The sequence below is a fragment of the Acromyrmex echinatior genome, chromosome 11 (genome assembly GCF_024713525.1).
Source record: "Acromyrmex echinatior isolate Ae372 chromosome 11, ASM2471352v2, whole genome shotgun sequence".
NCBI lineage: Eukaryota > Metazoa > Arthropoda > Insecta > Hymenoptera > Formicidae > Acromyrmex > Acromyrmex echinatior.
In genome coordinates, this window is record NC_141862.1 from 11390877 (window position 1) to 11412527 (window position 21651).

Here is a 21651-nt window from a genome sequence, read left to right on the forward strand (position 1 = left end):
AAGGGTGTTTCAGAAATAATAAAAGAGCGGATACGCGAAGCGTTATTTCTTGGGGAGATTATAGGCAACTTTTTCGTGGCGATTTTTTTCAAAGTTTCACATTAACAGTTCTTGAGCTTCAACATACAAAAGGTTTCTCGCGAAGCGCTGGAAAAAATAGACGATGTAATTTCTCGTCGGTCGATTGCAATGGGCTTTCCTTCATCGAGTTTCGAAACTCGAGACTTACTCGAGAGTTACTGAGATAATAAAGTTTCTTATTTTTAGTTAGTTATAAATTAACTACCGTATGCAAATATGATAAGATGGTTTTGCTAAAGTATCTAAAATTTTAGCTACATAAAACGTTGAAAATAATTTTGTTTGGGCTAAAGTAATTATGTGTGATCTAACTGATTGTTGGAATATCAAAACTTTTTGCTACATTGCTCATCATTGCTCATATTTGCGATTCCTACGTAATTATTTTAATAGTCCAACAAAAGTTTCAATTTGTATTTAGCTAAACTTTTAAATATTTTAGCAAAATCATTCTTTCTGTGAAAATATAACTAATGGAAGCGTATGTATTTTTATTATATCTGTAAAATAGATTTACGAAATACCGAATTTTTCTTTTCGTCTTTTTTTTTTACACCCCGTATATATACAAAAGCGGTACATCGACCGTCTGTCTCTTGAGGTGTAGTATTGCGTTCGCCACGTGGCTGAGGATCGCGATCGGGGCCCAGTTTTTTGAAGAGCCCCCCTGCGAAACATCTGCCGCCTTTTAAAATACACCAGAAGTCGCACACTTTCTCTCCGTTGCAAATCCTTTTGTCGAATTTCAAGCGAAATATTCTCTGAGTGGAAGTTTGTAGTTATAACATTAAATCGCGAACACAGAGCACATGAAAACCTTATTTTACTTGTTAATTAATAAATATTTATTATTTGCACAATAAATAAAGTAAGAAAAAATAACATGTACGATAACACATATATGTATATATTTATGTGTAGTTTATTCTTGTTTTCATTCTCTAATCTATTGTTCCTAATCTGTCTGATACATTTAGCGATACATATTTTTTTATCTGAATTTCATATTATTTTACTCTAAGTAATATTTTTTTTTCTTTGTGTGCGTGTGTGTGTGTGTGTGTATGTGTGTACATAATTAGATAAAAAAAATATATATTGCTAAATTTAACAGATAGAATAGAATAGAGAACAAAAACAAGAATAAATTACGCATAAATATGGAATCTGATGGATAGAATATAGTATTATTTTTGCCACTTACAGTATAATATATATAGAAAAAATGGTTTTGCCGAAGTTCAAAAAATTTAGCTAGACATATAGATTTGAAATAGATATATCTAAAAATATAACTATAAAAAATAAATATAATAATATACATATATATTTTTTCTTAAAATAATTTTATTGGTCTATCAAAATAATTATATAGGCCGCTCAAATAAGCAATACTGTAAAGAGTTTTGCCATTCCATAAGTCACTAACTTCAAATTATTTTAATGATTTGACAAAATGTTTGCATTTAGCTAAATTTTTATATTTATTAATATTTTTTAGCAAAATCATTTTTTATATTTTTGGAAATATATATTAGAATATTTTTAAATATATTTTTGAATAAATATTTTTCTCTAACGTTGTCTTCACCTGATTTTTAAACTAACTATATATTCTTAATTGCAAGGCACGATATTTTCATATGTATGATGCATATGCCGTAGAAAAATCCAATACAAAAAAACATTAAACGTGTTATGAATGATTATACCTGATATTTATAACCACGTTAATAATGCCGTTCAAGTGATCGACGAATGAAATCCACCGCGGAATGAAATATTCAGGTTCGGGAGAACTAGAAAGAGAACTCTTTCGCTCTTCTTCCTCTTTCGTCTGACAAATTAATTTATTTGATCGCTCACCAAACTGCGATTCTATTTTCCATCTGTTCGGTGTGAGAGAGGGATCGTAGCCAATAAAATAAAATCGATCCGATATCCAAGCTGCATGAGTAATTGTTTTGGGCTTTATGCGCTTTTTCTCAATACATTCGATCGCATAACAACGGGAAATAACGTAACACTGAATAAAATTTTCACGACAAGAAGCATAAAGCTGAAAGCTTTTGATTTTTACTTTCTTGTTATTTTTCTTACAATAACATGTATGATAAGCATGAAGATTAGAGCACGTACGATTTCATGACAAAGGCTATATTATCACTCGCGATAACGTTTGCAAAAGATTGCGGACAATCGTTCGCTATATTTGTTTCTGTCGGGCAAAAAGACCGCCGGGGCTACAATGATACTTTTTAACGTTCTCAAGCAGCAGGTGAATCACTCGCGAGATTTCGTTCGACGACCTCGCCGCACAAAGGCCTTCTTGAAATAACGAAGAAATCCGCCGACGAAGTGACGAGACACGAAAACCAGCGCACCCCAGTTAGATCACAACTGTCGGTCGTTAACTTCGTTATCGGTCGCTAAACTGATCAACGTCTCGAGAAAGCTCATTATATATTTATGAAATCGCTGCAAGTCTGGGAGAGTAAAGAAAATTGGATCCGCATATGCTTTGAGTAAATCTTACTATGAATCTATATAAAGAGATATGTTCACCAATCTAAGATTAATCTTTAATTAAGTATGGAAGGAACTTCAACGGTTTTGTTGACGTTCCTACAGCTAGATACAGATCTGAAAATAATTTTGTTTGTACCATTAAAATAAGAAATGCCTAAATGTGTTTTGATGCGCCAAAGTTTTAAGTTTTAATTTTTGGTACCAGTTTTTTAATACTTCAGCAAAATTATTCTTTCCATGAACAGATTTAATTCTTTCGATAGTTCATTCTCTTGAAGTGTCTTCTTTTTAGAACAATTCGTGACAGACAGAACGTTTCATAATTCGTAATTTCGACGTAATGTCGACGGTCTCATGAATTGGCTTTGCTTTCATGAACATTTCGTGCAATTACGACGTTATGCTCGAGATTCGTCTCAGCAGTTTATCTTTTACTTAAAACAGACATTGTCTCTTTTCGGCAATACCATTCCTCCTCTTCCCTCAGCTTCCGGTGACGAAGTCCAGCGTATGTGTGCGCATAGAAGAGGTCTCCGTCGTCGGGTCGTCGGGATTGAATGAATAAACATTGTCTAAACCGCGACAGTAGGTCCCCGGGGGCGCGTTGCGCCCCCGCCCTCCTCTCACCACCCAGTGCATCATTTCACGGTCGTTCCGCTCCAAAATTCGTGACTCCACTTCCGCCTACTACGTTCAGCGCACTCCCGCGGCAGCGGGTGCATTGACCTTTTTCGAAGGTCGTCGTACCTTTCTACGTTCGTGACTCGCTCGGCTTCGTGGATCGACCTTAATCTCTCGCCGGTTCGCGACGGCTCGTTCACCTCTTTTTTTTTCTCCTCTCTTTCCCTCTCTTTCCCTCCGGCTATTCGAAGAAGCTCGATGATGTAATTACCGTTCTTATACGCTAATTTTCGCAGGTGAATCGAATCGAAAATGCTCGTCAAAAAATCTTTAGGAAAACCCGCGTCAATGATGATTAATACGAGAACTTTTTTGTTGAAAATTTTGTGTCATGGAAATATTAATTACTTTATCTTTATCTTTCTTTTTGTGGAGTTTAATCCTTTATATTTGTAGATTGTTTTCTTGACTTATGCGAAAATCGAAATTGTATTAGAGTGCTGTCAAGTATAATTAGAAATTAATTAATTTATTTATGTATATTTATTTATGTATATTTAATATAGGCAATAACATTCAATATTTTGAAATACTATTTATTTCAGCTTTCAGAATTCCATGCTTTGCAAATATCATTATACATAAATAAATTAAATTGTAATACAAGGACATTATTAATGGAGATAATTATAATCGATTCCTCAGTTGCGCGCGTGTTCTTTATCTTTTTTTCTTTCTTCATCATCATTATTATTATTATTATTACTATTATTATTATTATGTGATGCGTGTTATTTTGTTCTTTGCACACTGTACCACTTTTTTATGCCCTTATAAGTTATAAAAGATTTAATCTCAAGACAAATAAATTCATACTTATGTACTTGTACATTACATTTTCTTCACTAAATTAAAAATTTGCAAAAATGTCAGGACTTTTGCTTTTTTTTGCTCCTTCGATTCGACTATCGCGAAATCATAGCGATGGCGCAACGAACATATCTGACCGGTCGGACACGTGAATGGGACTTGAAGAGACGACACTCGAGATAATGGGCCCGTTTTGGCCGCTCATCGACAGCCTCGTTTATTTTGTCGAGTCCCGGTCCATAAATGTGTCGTGCAAATCTACACGAGAGCCAGCCGTCTCGTGCGAACGAATCGATTTAGCGTGCCATAATGAAGTTAACGATTTCGACCTGATTAGTACGAGAGATTTGTCATTCTCGTCTATCTTATATAAAATCTTATATAAAACCGGTATAAAACATGAACATTCGAAATAAACAGCCGCTAAATAATTGATCTCAGTAATACAATATATAACAATTAATTTATAATAACAGTAATAATAAATCATAAAAATTAACAGTAATTATTGCATATAACAATAAATCATAAAATTGCCAATTGCTCTATAATTTAGAAATACCCGCAATTCCATTTCTTTATTTGATTTCTACTCTGTTGTGAAATTTTATCAATTTAACGTAATTGTATACATCGATTTTTATTTATAGAAATTAATATTTTCACTTAAATCTGTATTTATATTTATCTGTGTCGTATGCTATTTTCTATATTGATACGCGAGTGTGAGCATCGCAAATCACGGAATCGTTTTCACTCTCGCCCTCTTTTCTTTCCCCTTCAAAAACGGGGAATTACTTTATCTGTCTGGGCAGATGATACGGCACACGACTGAAAATGGGATTTCGGCAGCATCAGATGCGCTTTCTATATATATATATAAAAGGGAAAGGACACACACACACACACACACACACACCTTCTTCCTTCGAATTTCGTGAATCGAAATCGTCGGTTTTGCGGTAACGACAACACTCAACAATGAAATCGAACCTGTAGCCGTAAACGGACTAATTGCTGGGATAATAATTATTCTGGGATCTCTGGCCTAGGGAGAGGCCGATGCAAGGGAAGAGGGATTTAAATCATCGTTCGCTTGTGTTTCCGGGGTTATTATCGACGCAAGTTTCCGGACATTATTTAGCTGATTATTTGCCAATGTATATTCCCTCAAATCTCTTCTCTTAAATTGAAATCGAAATCGATTGATACTTTTTCCATTTTATTTTCTTTTAATTTCGAATCGTATTAATAATTGGAATATACAATGATATCTGAATGCTTTAACTTTAAACGTAACTCGAGTTTCTTTCTCTTCTCGCTTTGTGTTTTCATATAATTCTTTCTTTATGAGCTTTATTTTATTATACGTATTAGAGAGTAGATAACTGAAGTAGTTGACTGTATATAAATAAATGTATGTGAAAAGTAGAAAAATAAAGAGAGAAAGTAAAATAATAAAATGAAGTAAATATGACGAAGCAAAAGAAAAGGAAAGTGATTTATTGTCTGAAATAACTGTACTTGTTAGCTATGATTATAACGAGATACCTATCCAATCATTTTTTTCTTATATAAACACGTAACGATATTAATAAATGTAATACAATAATTACTGAAATATATTTGATATCACTGCAATAATTATTACGATAAATATTATCATATGTCTCAATAGTCGTAAAAATGCTCTTTTCTGATAACAGAAAGGTTTTGCTATAAATACTTTGCAGTATTTCAAGATGATTCCCAAGTAGAATAAGTCACGATAACGTCAAAATGACGTCAAAATTATGTCATTTTTACATTATTGTGACTTGTTGTTTCACTTGAGTTATTAGCATCGCTATTATTAAATTGATAATAATTTATAATATTACAATTCCAGCTTTTTAATTTAGGATTGCTAATTTAGGATTGTTTCAAGTCGAACAGTAACCAGTGAATAATAAAACTGATTTATAAAACTGATTTATAAAACTGATAAATGTGTTTAAAATTTACATAGAAATACCTTTGAGCACTAAAATTTACTTTGAACAAGACTTCTTTCGCTTATTTATGTTATTGACATATTTCTTTCTTGTCAAAATATATTATTTTTAATAGTTGCATTGATTGTTGACAAGAATGTATTTGTAAATTTTGGTGTTGTTTCTATGATTTCCAGGGCTGTCACGGATCCGAGGGATGGTAGGAGAGTAGCCTTAAAAAAACTGCCGAATGTCTTTCAAAGTCTCGTAAGCAGCAAGCGAGTCTTCAGGGAGCTGAAAATGCTTTGCTTCTTCAAACACGATAACGTGAGTAATATTATTACGTCAAACATGTGTATGATCGATGAACAAACATAGAAAAAGGCAGGAAAATTCCGATAGAAACTAGCACGAAAATAAAAAAAATTGTAATTCTGTCGATAATAAATGAAGTCGTAAATGATATCGAATCTATATACTTAACTTTCAAATATTTTATATTTTAGAATGATTGTTTATCATATCATTATAATTATTATAATAATTGTCTGTAATTTCCTGAAAAATTTTTTATTGTGTAATAAAATTAAATTTTTTGAAACATTTTTTAAATAGAACTTTTTTAACATTCAACTTAATATATATTGTTTAAATATATGTTACTGTTTTATGACATTTTATAAAAATTATTTAATAATTACTGTTGCGATAAAGTATGATGGCTGTTTTGTTTTATATACCTCGTAAACAATACCTTGTAAACAAACATATTGTTTGACATATATTTTTTTACATTGAATACCTGGATGAACATTCAAGATGGATCGTATATAAATTGCATGATGGGGTCTCGGAAATTTCCGCGTTTTATTTCCCCAAGGACGAGGCTGTGTTGTCCTCCCCCTCGTAGTCTTCTGCTTGTTGGCTTTTACTTTTTGTATGAGAAAAGCAGGATCAATCGCGCTCTTTCTATCTTTCGGCCAGTCAAAGGACGGAGCACTCAATCTCTTCCTGTCTCTTTTACAGGTCCTTTCCGCGCTGGATATCCTTCAGCCGCCGCATCTGGACTTCTTCCAAGAGATGTATCCTTTTCTAAACGTTTGTACTCAAGGACACACTGAAGATAAATCTTAGCATTGAGATTTCCAGACAGGTGAATTCTCCTTTCGACGGTCGAGGTATTTTCTTTTTTTTTGTCCCTCTTGCTGATTCTCTCACGGTTTTCTCGAATCTCGGAATTGTGATCGAGACAAATGCGATAATTTCCCGAAGTAAAACTAATTTGATCTGAATCTAATTAATTTTCTCGATTTTAATCTAAAGTTTTCGAATTGTCTTTAACCGGTGTGTGTTTGCGATGTTTCGATGGAGCGTCTCGGAAGTATTTCCAGTCTCCGCGGATTTTCCTGGATTCTCGTGGAAGAGTGTCACTCTCTCACGCAACGCTCGATCTCTCGGAATGAGTGTCTTGAACGACACGGAAACTTTTAATCGCCGAGCAATTAAAACTCGCGCAGGTCACGAACACGATTCTCTTCTCAGTTGCTTTCCAGAAAAATTCTTAGGAAAGATAGAACTCCTCCATCTTCTACTATTATTATTGGAAAAATCCTATTTTCTAATCCATACGTAAAAAAAATCTTATCTCTCTCCTTATTTTTCTCTCTTTATTATTTTCTTACATCAATGAGATTTCGGAAAAATTAATGAAGGATTAAAAAAGATTGTTTCCGCAGAAGAAGCTTTTCGCTAAAATAAAATATCATACGTTAATACTTGAAAATTGTATTTCTCGAAAAGTCATTCTATGAGAAAAACTCGTTCTTCGTAAAAGTAGTAGATATTACGAGATAATTTTCCGGTCGACAGCAAAGCAGGAAGTTATTTCAGTAGCCAGGACAAAGTTCTTACGGGATTACTTTACTCGACTCTACGAACGTCATTCAGCGTGGTCGCATGATCGATCGATCAATGAGTCCTTAAGTGAACGGGATCTTTTGAGTTAATTTCGATCGACATAGCGTGAGCGATAAATCAGTTCTCTCACGCACGTGTTCTTCCTCCTCCTTTTCTATCTTCTTTTTCCTGTAAGATCCTGTTCGCGCTCTGTCGCGTCTTGAGGCCCGCTAGATCTCTCTCTCTCTCTCTTGTTTTAAGTTACCCAGCTGATGCCTCGCGATCATCCTTTTTTATTTTTCCTTTTCTCCTATTTTTCTTTTATTTTCTTTTGCTTAAGCTCGTTCTGGCTTTTCATGATTGTGATAAGATCTATGAAATATTTTTCGTAGACGTGCACGTGCACTTTTTATAGAACTTTGGCTTTGACAGGAGAAAGAATAGCTAGAAATAAATACAAATGAAATAAATTAAAATAAATTACTCTAGAGTTACTCCCGGAGTTGACTAGTCACTACATAGGCGTGTGTATTATATACGTAATTAAATAAATAGATAAATCCGTGAATAAACAAGTGGATAACCGATGTAATAAATGATATCATAAATCCATCAATAAACAGACAAACGAATGAATGTTTCGTTAATAAACGAACTACGACGGTCACGCAGATCGATCAGTTTTTCGCAGCGGGAAGGACATTAATTGCGCTGACAAATAAACAATCGGGACGCAAATTGCTCGCGCGGAACCTTCATCGATGGACCACCGTTGACTTTTTACCTCCCCTCCCCTCATTGTCCTTCCTACGATTTAATTCTGCGGTCCCCGCTGCGATCGATTCTAATTTCGTCCGCATGAAAAATTCAGAGCGGCTCCCCGACGCCAGAGTTTTAGAGGGTGAGGGAAGGGGCCAGCATCGAATGAGACCGCCTAATTTCTAATTAAGGAGCGACTCCCGATTAGCTTGCGCAGCCACGAACACAGAAATCGCTGGCGACCACAGTACCAATGGAACTGCAGGAAAGAGGAAGAGGGAAGCGAAAGAGATTATCAGTGATGTTGCCAACCCTCCTGTAGCTAATATTGCATTTGCATCGCAATTGCGCCATTGCCTTGTCATCAATCTTCTATGTGTGTGTGTGTGTGTGTGTGTGTGTGTGTGTGTATCTCTTCGCTTATAAATATCATATCATTTAACATTTTATTTCTTCTTATCAGGGATGACTTACTTCTTATCAGGGATGACCAAGGTTATTTGCCCTGCATCCCTGCATCTTATATAATCCTAATCCTAATCTTATTATTTTTATTTCATTTCAAACTTCTTCAGGAGATGGAAATTTCTTGTCTGACTGCGCCTAATCGCAATATCCAGCTCGTATTAAAACTAAAACGGTATGAAAAAAGAAAAGACGAAAGTGCTCGAAATTACATGCGAAAATTGATAGCGGGAACGTGGATCATTTTCTTAATGGTCGCGATCGCGGCGTTCTTCGTCGGATTCCTGGTTGCTTATTCAGGATAGCGTTCGCGGTTCCGGGTTATAGTTTTTAATTGTTGATCGGGACGACAGTTCCGTTTCTGCAGATCGAGCGGAGGTGGTTTCCATCCGGGACGGACGGTGAACGCCATGAATACGCCATGGTGCGCCCGGGATGAGTTCGCTCGATGGTAATCACGTGTATTATTAATGCGTAAGCCGCAGCCCGCCATTGATACGTCGATAGTGCGCCATTAGCAGCGGCTGCGGTCGCCGACTGTACGCCGCCCATGCATCCTCGCATTGCCATTTACAATGTCGCATGTAACTGATAACTACAACTTCATCGTAATATCGCGGTTACAACCCCCGCCCGCAACATTATCCCCCCTTCCCCTTCCGATTCATGCTCGTTCTTAATTTCCACGAGATCGAATGCAATAACGTTCCCTCCTTACTCCACGATATCGTCGCGACGTAATTTTAATTATGGATCACACGATGTGTAACGAAACAAACTAATATAATCGTATGCGTTTAGTACATTATGATAACGTAATGTATTAAATTAATTGACATCAATAATTCGTATTGTAACAGTAAATGCATAATTTACCTCAAATTACATAATATCGTAACTGTATCAATTGATGTATTATTGCTAATACGCGTGATTATCTTCAATGAAATCTTGTTACAACACTTGCAATAGTGAGAATCTCTTTACATTGAAAAAAATTTGCCAAGTCTTGTATATTTCTTTGAATAGTACTACATAAGTAAAACAATAATTTATATTTATTCAATGATAGTTGAATCAAATTAATGGTATTTATGTCAAATAAATATATATGTTTACATTTAGTAAATATATACCTGAGACTATTCGAACACATATTTATTAAAATTTAGTATTTTCTCAGTATATGCTATACAATTCGTCCGTCCCGAATGAAAACCACATTAGTCCAATCAGAAACGGAATTGTCGCTTCAATAAACAATTAAATGCAACGCTGTCATTTTTCGCTGATTATATGCGCGCGAGAGGAAGCTTGAAAGCCGGATGTTCTCGCAATTAACTACATTTCCCACATTCTGACGTAAAATCGCCCGAAGCGATCGCAATCGATTTCATTCGCAAGAGAGGTGCATAGGCGGTTGCATCCGTTGCACCGATGTGACTGGAGAATGACGTGGGTTCGATTATGCGTTAACAACGTAATTTTTTTCACCACGTAGAAGATACGACGCAACGTGATATGAACGAAAGGGAAGAGGCCCGCACATGACATTCTCGATCGCCGACATCCGCCCGTATCGCATTGAGAAAAATGATACGATAAGCAAAAATTTTACCTTTCGACGAGCTCGTTGTCGTACATGTGCTTGACGAGCGTGCGGGATCATTACAACGATTAGATCGTTGGATATATCGAGATTGAATCCTTTTGAATTTTATACAATTTCTACCGGTGTTTAACCCTCCTCCAGCCAAGTGAAATTTTGCATTTTCCATCAACCTAGGTTTTTGAGCGTATACATTTTTATATTGATCTGGACTGTATAAAAATCTGAAATTTTTTCATACTTGTGAAAGCTTCAATGAGTTTTTACTATGTTATAAAAGTCGGATTTTACTTATTTTTTACAGATTTAAATTCATCTATCAGAATTTTACAACGAAAATATCGACTACCTTCAAAGTCCGACTTGGCCAGTGGAGGGTTAATTTTAACTCTCCGTCTACAATTTGGATCCAGCCCAAGTTTTTTACTAGTCTTTCAAACAATGTGGAAAAATTCATGGTTACTTTCAAAATCTCTGTTACATTGGCAAATAGAGATTTTAATTCAAATGTTAAAATCTTTCTTTACTAAAAATTGAAATTTGAGCAAAAAAATAAGGATGAAATTTGAGAGTGAAATTTTGCTTGGGTTACAAAAGACTCGAATGCAGACGGAGAATTAAGAAGAATGGCTTCGTTTCGCTGTGGGATGTACGCAGTGCTTGAATTTCGATTGTCATCAAATATCCGCGTTACTATTGAGAATAAAAAGAAGAATCGGATCTCTCTCTGTAATTAGAGAATCGCGAGTTGACGATAGCGTGACTTTTCCTCACGATTCCACCATTTCTCTTTCGGCTCGCAGGAAAACCCGAGCTTTTCCTCAGGTTTGAACTCGGGGATTTAATTGCACGCGAGAACGGTTACGTTGAGCTCGAGTTTGACGGTTTGATCTAAGTTCTCGGTGTGGCCGCAAACTAATTTCGTTTCATCCCTTCTCTTGCAGGGCCTCTTTGTCTTCCGAGTCAACAAGTCCGTGTGCAGAGAAACCCGCTCTTCCTGAAATACGCATAGAAACTCTCTCTCGTATATCTCCAGATTCGTATTTTCACGTAATTATTAAGGCCGACCTTAATAATTAATCAACGCGTATTTCCGATATTGCATTTCTCGCTTCCGCATTAATCCAAGAGATCCAACGCTTGTTATTTTTTCAAATTCCATTATGGCACCCAGTCCTTCGGAAAAAATAAATTTGCAATCTATATTATTAACTATTATATTTATCATTTCATTCATTTTTATTTCTGCTTTTTCTTTCGGGATATAATCAATTTATCAATTTATCAATTTATTATTTTCAAATAACCTATATTCAACGTAGTTGAGTATGAGTACCATAAATGTTTAAACGTAGTAATACCGCAGACCTATTTTTTTAATAGATATTGAAAAAGGCAGAGTTTATCATTTTTAATAATAATAAATTAATGTAAATATCTAATGGCTTAACGATCGTTTTGAATAATTACATCGAATAATTTTTATAATATTTAAAAAATTATTTTGGATCATCTTTTTTAATTATGGCAACTAGTGAAAAAATTGAGTATCTTCACAAAATGTTTTTTTTATATAAACAATTATTCTCGCGCACCATTTACATGAAATACAATTGAAAGATAAAAACTCTCTTTGCCTCTTTCACGATTCTACAGGATGGGAATGTAGTGCTACGTTTTTTCAACGATTAATATTAGCTGTGCCATTACATTCAGTCACCTATTCTTTTTAATCCATTAACGACACGCTATACTCGCGCGTGGCCGTTGTTATGTTAATGTTCCGACATTTTTCACGGTATCTAACGTGTTCGATCGATGCTACGTTCACGGGAAATAATTTTAACTGCAAGCGAATATCTTTGCGTGGTTTTTTGTTAGTGTATTGAGAAATATTTTACTACTTCGATAAATTCAAATCTCTTGTTTAATTAAAAACATTTGTATATGTAACTTGAAAGAAAGCAAAAGAAAAAGATTTTAAGATATATAAAATATATTAATTTGTATTATAAAACTATAACGAAATATAGGAAGAAAAGTGAAAATTAACATTTAATTATATGTAAAATATAAATAAAAACATAATATATGAAATAAATAATAAATAACAATGTCATACTAGATGCAAATATTTATATTTATAATGGAAAATCTCGTGAAATCTTGTTAATGTAAACGTTCAATTTTTGCTTTATTTGGAAACATTTTTCTTCACTTGCGTGAATGATACTTCAAAATTATCATAAAGATATTTTAGAAAAATATTACTCTTTACAATTCCTCGCTATTGTGTTATTCGATTATCTTAAATAATTCAGATTATATATATATTTAAGTCTTAGATTACTCTATATTTTACATTAAACATATCTTCTATACTTTGATATCTTTCCGGGAAATTTTGTAGAAGCTCGGTGTTTTGAGCATTTATGCTATTCCACGACGTCTCGAGTTTCCAATGCGCGTCGGCGGTTGCATCACATTGCACACACCACGACCTCCCACGTTTCGCTCGGTAGAATACGCGGCGGGAAATCGCCGAGGAAAATCGGAGGCGAGTGAGCGAGCGAGCAGGCGATTGCGGGTGAGAACGAAAAACGCCTCTCATCGACCTGGATAGGTTCCGGCGTGGAAAAAGAGTTTCCGGCGGGAACGAGAGACGCGTTCGAACGAGACTCAGCTCCGCTCCGCTCGCATCTCACATTGTCTTCTTACGATAATCACAAGATTCGCTGTTTCATTCGTGTCTTAAAAACACATTGTTCCATTTCTCGGATCGTACGCGAATTCCCTGTTATTTTTCGGTAGAAATAAATGAACGATGACAAATATAAAGTTTGAATAACACCTCAGAAATACTGACTCTGTACAGCACAGATTGTTCCAGCGATATTACAGTAACGTTGCAAACTTTACAACAATATTGCTGCAAGTTTATCTGTTGTATGGGGAGTTCAGTTACATCGCGACGTTCACACATTGATATTGCAAATAATATCCCGAAAATACTGATTCATTGCAAACGTCGCAATAATATTGCTGCAAGTTTATGTGTTGTGGGGAGCCTCGTTACATATTGTAGCGACGTTCACATATTGTGTATTTATATAACACTCCGGAAATACTGATCCGTATAACACATAATTTTAGTGACATTACATTGCAGCGGCATTGCAATGTTTCAGCAATATTGCAATAACATTACGAACAATATTAATATAAATTTATGTGCTGTAAATTTATATGCTGTATGGCGAGTCTCGTTACATCGTGACGTTCACGTCATGCAAATTAACCGGATGTCTTCGGTGCGTTTCGCGCGTTATCGACTGCCGATGTCAATTCGTGATCGGTGATGTCAGCTGTCATCGTCGATTATCGCCTTACGCGAAGATTCAGCTTGCGTGCAATTAACTCGGCGACACGGTGACAGGTGACAATGTTTCCGTTCCTTGCGGTATCGGGGGATCGGTTTACGCTGTTTATTAACGAATGGATATCCGGCGGAGCGTGCGGAGGCGTCTCTCTCTCTATCTCTTTCCCTTGCCGGAAAAACGCGAATCATATGCGCGGCCCACGCTCGCGGTTTCCCACGCCGTTATGCACTTGCGAAAGAGGACTATTCTGACGTGTTGGAAATTACATTGGAAAGTGGGAAAGAAAAACAGAAGTCCGTCCTCAAAATTTCTATTTGCATAATTTCTAATTTTTGATTTATTGAGAAAAGAAAGTTCAATTTCTCGATGAACTCGAATGTTGAGCTAATATAATATGTTACATTAGGTATAAATTATTCCGCGCGTGCGCATAAGTCGATTATAATATATTACAGAAAGATGTAAAAAAATCTGTATTAAAAAAAAATCTCGATTAAAAGAGAACTCCGAATTTAAGCGAAAAACGCTAGAAGTTTACGCGATATCCAACATTCTTTTTAACGTTTTTTCCACCTAACATGGGATGTGAATAATTTTCTATCTCTCCCTTGATGATCCCTTTTTACGCGAGTATTCCCTTTGAGTATCGATGCGCGGTATTTAGAACGTGTGCTATTAATGAGGGCACTTTGTAACATGCACGACATGATGTTAAATGATAAAACTGTGCATGCAAATATTGCGAATAAAAACGACATCAGTCTTTTTCATTAATTTTATATATAATTACATTTATTAATTATACCAATGATACAAATCGAGTTTTGTTGATTCAATTTATTTCCGTAGAGAGGAGAAAAAAGAGAGAGAAATTAATAAACGAATCATTTTGGGAAGTTGAGCTTGCTGGAAAGAGAGGGTTGAAGAAGATTTTTCCGGACTCGATTCAGACAATTTACTTTTTTTTTAAATAAACGGCTCGGGGCTGCTGGCGCGGACGTATCTTTTTTCATCGTCTCGTCTGGAATATCTCGACGATCGACGAGTAGGAGAAGCCATCGCGACGCTGAAAGAGAGAGAAAGAGAAAAGCAGGACTTTATTGATTATCTGCGGTCAGATGTTGTGAACGATGCTTAAGGCGTCGTTGGGAGCTGAGGACTGTATACGTATATTGTATTTTAAAGATCCCTAAAAAAAAATTTATTCAATCTAACTAAATAGAAATTATTTCTTATATACGACATTTTAGGTGTAACCGACATAAAGAGAAATCAAGAGAAACTTTCCATTCGATCCGATTTTGCTGAAGTATCTAAAGATTTGGCTAAATATAGATCTAAGAATAATTTCATTGGATTATAAAAATAATCATGTAGGAGACTCTCAACCTGATTGCTATAGAGTATCAAAATTTTTTGCAGTATCGCTCATGTTTGAATTTCCTACATAATTATTTTGATTGTTTAACACAATTATTTTCAAATCTGTATCTAGTTACATTTTTAAATACCTCAGCAAAATAATTCTTTCCGTATAACGTTCATTTTTTAACATTAATTATGAAGTATGTTAAATGGAACTTGTTAAAAGTAAAAGAATGAACAATGAACAACGAACAATGTAATGTAGGAATTCGCGATAATTTGACCGGATCTGAGGTACGAAAAGTTCGTTCATTGCGTCTCATATTTCCGAGATTGATCGCAGTTTCCTTTCGCTTCTTCGAGGCGTATTGAATATCACGCTCTGTGGATATCGATCCGAAGTTTTTGGTCGGTCTGTTGAGGGTCCTTTGTTCGCAGCCATTCGTTTCCTTCCATTTCCCCTTTCTTTTTCCCGCTCGATATACGTACATAAAATTTTATCGAATAGCTGTCACCTCCAGTATAATCATTAGAATTCGGTTACATGAACGAGAGAAAGACAGAAAGAGATAATTAGCTCTGAATAATCAGCTAATTAAAAATTGTGTTATTTGCTGACCAAATGAGAAGTTCCATTTTTCTGCGGTGATGTAGGTATACAATATTTTCTCGTCTCTTTTACTTTTCGTCTGGACGCTCTTATTTCGTGATTATTACAGAAGTAATACAAATTCGTTTTACCGATATAATGGACTGGAAACTTGACGAGATGATGACTTTACATGCTAAGATTGTATAATCCGACGTAGAAAGTCACAACAGCTAATTTTACAAATTTAGAAATTTTATGAAGAAACGAGACTTATCGAAAAACGAAGAGAATAGCAGTTTTTAACGACGTTTATTATTTCCTGTAAAAAAATTTCTACTTTAGAGTATAATGTGACTTCTCCTGATACAACTGAACTTAAACGGTCGAAATAATTTTCCTGTCATCTCGTTTTAATTTAAATCCTATTTTTTGTATTTTTACTTTAATCTCTGGTGTGCTGCTAGAAACAAAGGGACCAACTTTTGCGCTGTGCAGCGTGTACTCTCACGAAAAACGAGGTTGGTCGCATTTCCGAATGGGTTTTGCTCGGTCAAAAATAGAAAGAAATATAGAGAATCGTTACTTTAGATCTGTTCGCGTTTTTACGATATTACGCGAAATGTCCCGATTCGATTTCCAATATATATCGATGTTCTGACGAAACGAGGATACTGGCGGAGTTTCTGCGGCTTCAACGACACTTTTAATTTAGAGGCCTTGAGCTCGGCGCATCGCGAGGGATTTATCGTCGACGTCCTTTTCTCAAATACAAATATTCTAACGCGAAAATCGACGTGAGTTCCTAACTCTGACACACGAAATGGCAATTGAATGGGACATGCGGAACAATTTTTCTCGTCGCGTTTTGCTCACGCTAAATATATACCGCGACTCGAAATTTATACCGGGTGTCCGCATTGTGGATCCTCGACGAGATTCATCGCGAAAGTATTTAAATGTATGCAAAATCGGGAGCGAGCACGTGATTCCCGGGGGAACGAGTCGGAAGGAAAAGTCGCGGAAACTTATTTTGTATGCGCTTCTCCCGGTTTTTAAACGGAGCGTGTTAACGTCGCAGGTATAATTAATCGTTCAGTGGTGCTCGTTACGTTTGCGCAAAACAATCAAAATTATTTTAAATATTATGTTAAAAATTATATTATCTTAGAAATTATTGTTACCTATCTGAATTTGGAATATAAATAATATGCGTTTACATATATAGGTGCTCATCCAAATAGGCCATATAAGTCATTGTACAGCAAAATTTGCTTTTAAAACAATTTAAGATATTAATTATTTAATGAATCTGCTTCGTTAACACAGAAAAGTATTTATTTTTAATTATAACAATTACACATTTTAATTAAAATAATCCAAATTTTTATTGATTTAAATTACTTATTGATTTAAGAATTTCATTTTAAACAACTTCAAATTAAATTAAACATTAATTCATAATTTAAAATTAAGTATTAATTATTTAGAGACTATATATATATTTTTTAAATTAATATATTGAAAAAATATTTTTTTTTATCATTTTCTATGAAGTTCGAAAATCGATTCTGAAATTGAGTTTTCATTCACAATATGTCGCAAACACTTCTTCAAATCGACGCAGCTTAAGTTCGCGCCTTTTTTATGCAGCGCCAGAGAACAGCATCACCAAGAGTTCTTTCTCTTTCTCTCTAGAGGTTCCAAAGTCGTTCGCGCGAGTCGAGTTCGAACTCGGTTGACCGGTCGGACGAGCCGGATCGGCCTTGCTCGAACACCTCGGAGTCTAAGTCTTCATCATCATCATCCTCATCCTTATCTTCGTTGTCACATTGAATGGTCACTTCTTTGTCCACCAGTTTAGCAAATAATCTGAAAGGGTGTTACCGGTATTCCCGGCAGATGCAAAAGCTCGAGAGTCCGATGTAATCCGATACTCCTGTTCGATACTTGTTCGATAGTGAATTTTAATTTACGATCCAGACACGAAGATGAAAGCGTAAGGTTTCGATCAATAACACAATATCTACTGAGGTTTATGCCGAGACAAAATTAATTCCAAAATTCCGATTTTATTTTTATATTTATTCATTGAATGAATTTATCATTAAAAATATTACACTAGAGAGATAAGACGCATTCTTTTAATAGCCCTTCTCATAATCTCTTCTAACATGTCATGAATCTTACTGCTTATTCGCGAGATAGGACTCCTAGCGAATTCGCACATATCCAGAGTCCTCCAGATTCTTCTTCCTTGGACCGGTATCGGATAAGAGCGACGAAGGGAAGCGAGGAGGGAGGGAAGAAAGATAGGAAGGGTACGGAAGGAAAGGGAAGTATGGTAGAAAACGGCAGGATACTCGATTCCCTTCGCGCTCGCTGGTTCGGCGCGGCGCGGAGCAGAGAGCTGGGAGAGAGATGATGCTAGGGGCAACTCTCGCTTTGTCCAGGAACCGGTCGACGTGCCTACCAGGAGGCAGGCAAGCAGGCAGGCAAGCAGGCAGGCAAGCAAGCAGGCAGGCACGCATCGATCCGCCAATCGTGCGGCGGTGCCTTAAGCATGCTGCACAATGCCGACAATGACAAGAGCTTTCGGGGGAAGTGTCGTACGTGATCCACCTCTTCGTATTATTACTTACTTTCTATTATTCGTCGCAATACTTTAATATGTCCTTACGTGGAATATTCGCACACATATCATTTCTATCGCACTGTCAATTTTTGTTTGCAATAGATTGTTCATTATTAATTTGAAATTGATTTTTTTTCTTCACGGAAGTGAAGTGTTCTAGATACCAATGACATTGGTATTGAATTTCGAGGAAATTGACGCATCAAATATTTCTATCCTGAGAGAAATATCCCACGTCAACCCTTCTAATCTGATCTCTAAAGTTCTGGAAATGTATCTGGCGCGCAAAGTCGCCTTCGGCTATTGTTTCTCGTCTCTCGCATTCTCACCTTTATGGTGTATCATAGATACCACAAAAAGATGATCCTTTCCTACTCTCGATAGTTGGGGAAATTTTTATGTTTTTAGTTAAAAGAAGAAAATCGTGAGAAAGGATCGCGTGAGAATTATATAAAAAAGAAAAATTTGAGTTACTTTGTCTAATTTTTATCTATTCTGATGTTTAACTATATAACAAAGAATGTTTTAATTTGAACTTGAATACTCGTTACACTCGTTACACTCGTTGAATACAATTACAATAGGGAGAAAATATTCTTTTTCTTCGTTTTAATCAACGACAAAGACAGAGGCTCGAAAGAAAGCACGGAGTCGAAAATTTACCCTTCTCAGCGTTCATAACATGATTTTCCTGGCAAGATCTCGCGGTTGTTTGTGTCGGAAGGCATGCATGGCCATCAATCATGGTCTTGAAACAGCAATAGAGACGTTACGACGTAGTGAAGAGATATCGTATTCCTGTAAACGCAAAGTTCAATTCGAAATGGAGCACACTCGTCGAGATAAATCGTCTTTTGCTACACGGATTTCTTTTTACGTAGCAAAAGATACGAAATCTTACGTTCCTTTAGATGAAGTTCCTCTAGTAAGCAATATATTGTAAACTTTTTATATTTGATTTCGGATAATGCTCACGTTAGAATCTTCTGCGCATAAAGTCTTTTATCTCTTTAAATAAAATATCTTCATATTAGACAAATGGATCTTTTATACATGAAAAATATACAGTTATTTATTTATTAAATGAGAAATTTTATATCAAATTATACAATTTTATCATAAGATGCACAGAAGATAAGAAATAAGAGATACTGATAAGGAATAACTTTTTATTTTTTGTTGCGAAATTTATATTTCATAAAATTTTATTAAAGTGTGTTTTTTTTTAATCATTCAGATATATGAGGCGTAAAAAATAAAACGTTACAAGTGTCATTTTTTAAATTTTTTAAGAGAAAGGAAAAACTTATTCTCTTGAAAACTATCACTTTAAAAATTCCGCGTAAAATTACCGGAATAACTAAAAGATATGAGCAATCAATCTCTGCAAACATTTTTAATTAAGTTATTCTAATTTCTTAAAACTCGTAAAATTTTATTAAAATTTTAAAACGTTATAAGTCTAAGTAAATATATGCAAGCTAAAACGTTATGTAAGTCCAAGTAAAAGTGCCAATTCCACAATGAATTTACAACGTTTTGAGTTGTATCACCCTTTTTTCTCCGTTCATAGCAGCACTTTTTACAGATATTAATATGATAGAACACAACACTTACAAGCTATTCATAGAATAAAATATTCATCATTTTCACAATTTTGGCACTAACAACGTTTTGTTTGCCTCACATACTTATAATGTAAAAAGTTTTTGACTAAGTATTTTAATTTTATTGTATAACAAATCTTAATAAATAAAGAAATCTAATCGAATACTTAATAATGTTCTAATATTTAAAATATCATATTTTTAAGTTGATTATAACAAGAATTTTATTATTGTAACTTATAAACAAAAAAACAGATTGACAAAAATTATCATAAAATTATATGTTAGCCAAAAAATTTTGGCAGTCCCTGCCAAAATTTTAGAGAATTTTTTAAGTATAATGAAAACAACTTCTTGCTCGTAATTCGAAAACTATCAACGTTTCTATGTCGAAGCAAATAACTCTTTTTCGTATATTCGCCGTCATTATATGGCTTTCGTAGTTACGGTATATCCAGTGTATCCTTCTCGACGCTTCAATTATCAAACGGTAATTATGCGTCACGAACACTATGGACTCCACAATACCCTATCCCACTTCGCATCGCGAAATCGAAACGTCGAGCTTCTGATAATTCAAAGGGGCCGATGTGTTCGCTCTCCAGTCTTTGATCGCGATCGATCGATCGGAGCTTCAGCTTGGTTGCACGCGGTTAGGAGTGGCACAGCTCTCAAACTAATGCTCACTTTTAGACAATAGATAATTTGACGAGGCAGAAGGCACGAGAATAATTTTGTCTCGTGTCTACGACATTGAGGTACGAAGCCACAAAATTTACAACCGTCTCAAATCTTGGTTTCAGGTTCTCTTTCAAAGCCAGTTTGAGTTCTCGCAATCTCTCTTTCTTTCTCTCCTTTCCCTCTCTCCTTCTTCCTCTCTCTCTTTCTCGACTTGCATACCGCGTCAGGTTCGCGGCAGGGCAGCCTCTACCTGCATTCCAATCTACCCAGTCGACCTCATTCCGCCATTATACTATTTCGTTCGGTCTCTCGACTATCTCGCGTTCCTTCGAATATCGTCTCCCGCGCGTTTGTTCGCGCGAGAGTGAGTTTTCGGAACCGAATTATGTCACACGACGTCGCGTCCTGTCCCTGACATTGCACTTCCGATTCGAAGTTGGTTCCTTCGATATTTCCGCGACATTCTCGGCCACCACAAACATAATTCAGTTTTGTATCTGTGATTATTAACATTTACGAGAAGAAAAAAATTAATTTTATAAAATACAAACATCGCTAGTCGCGAAGTCACTTAAATAAATTAAATTAGTT

At 35.4% G+C, this 21651-nt stretch overlaps 1 protein-coding gene across 4 annotated transcripts in view; it reads left to right on the top strand.

Moving 5' to 3' along the window:
• Positions 1 to 21651, top strand: part of nmo (serine/threonine-protein kinase nemo) — a 119664-nt gene that overhangs the window by 54276 nt on the left and 43737 nt on the right. For all 4 annotated transcript variants that reach the window (XR_015546594.1, XR_015546595.1, XM_087410996.1 and 1 more), the window contains 2 exons: positions 6272 to 6401; positions 7101 to 7156. Coding sequence is in view for 2 of the 4 variants with exons in the window: in XM_087410996.1 (XP_087267122.1) it covers positions 6272 to 6401; positions 7101 to 7156 (186 nt within the window). In the remaining 2 variants the exon portion in view is untranslated. The remainder of the gene's footprint in view (positions 1 to 6271; positions 6402 to 7100; positions 7157 to 21651) is intronic.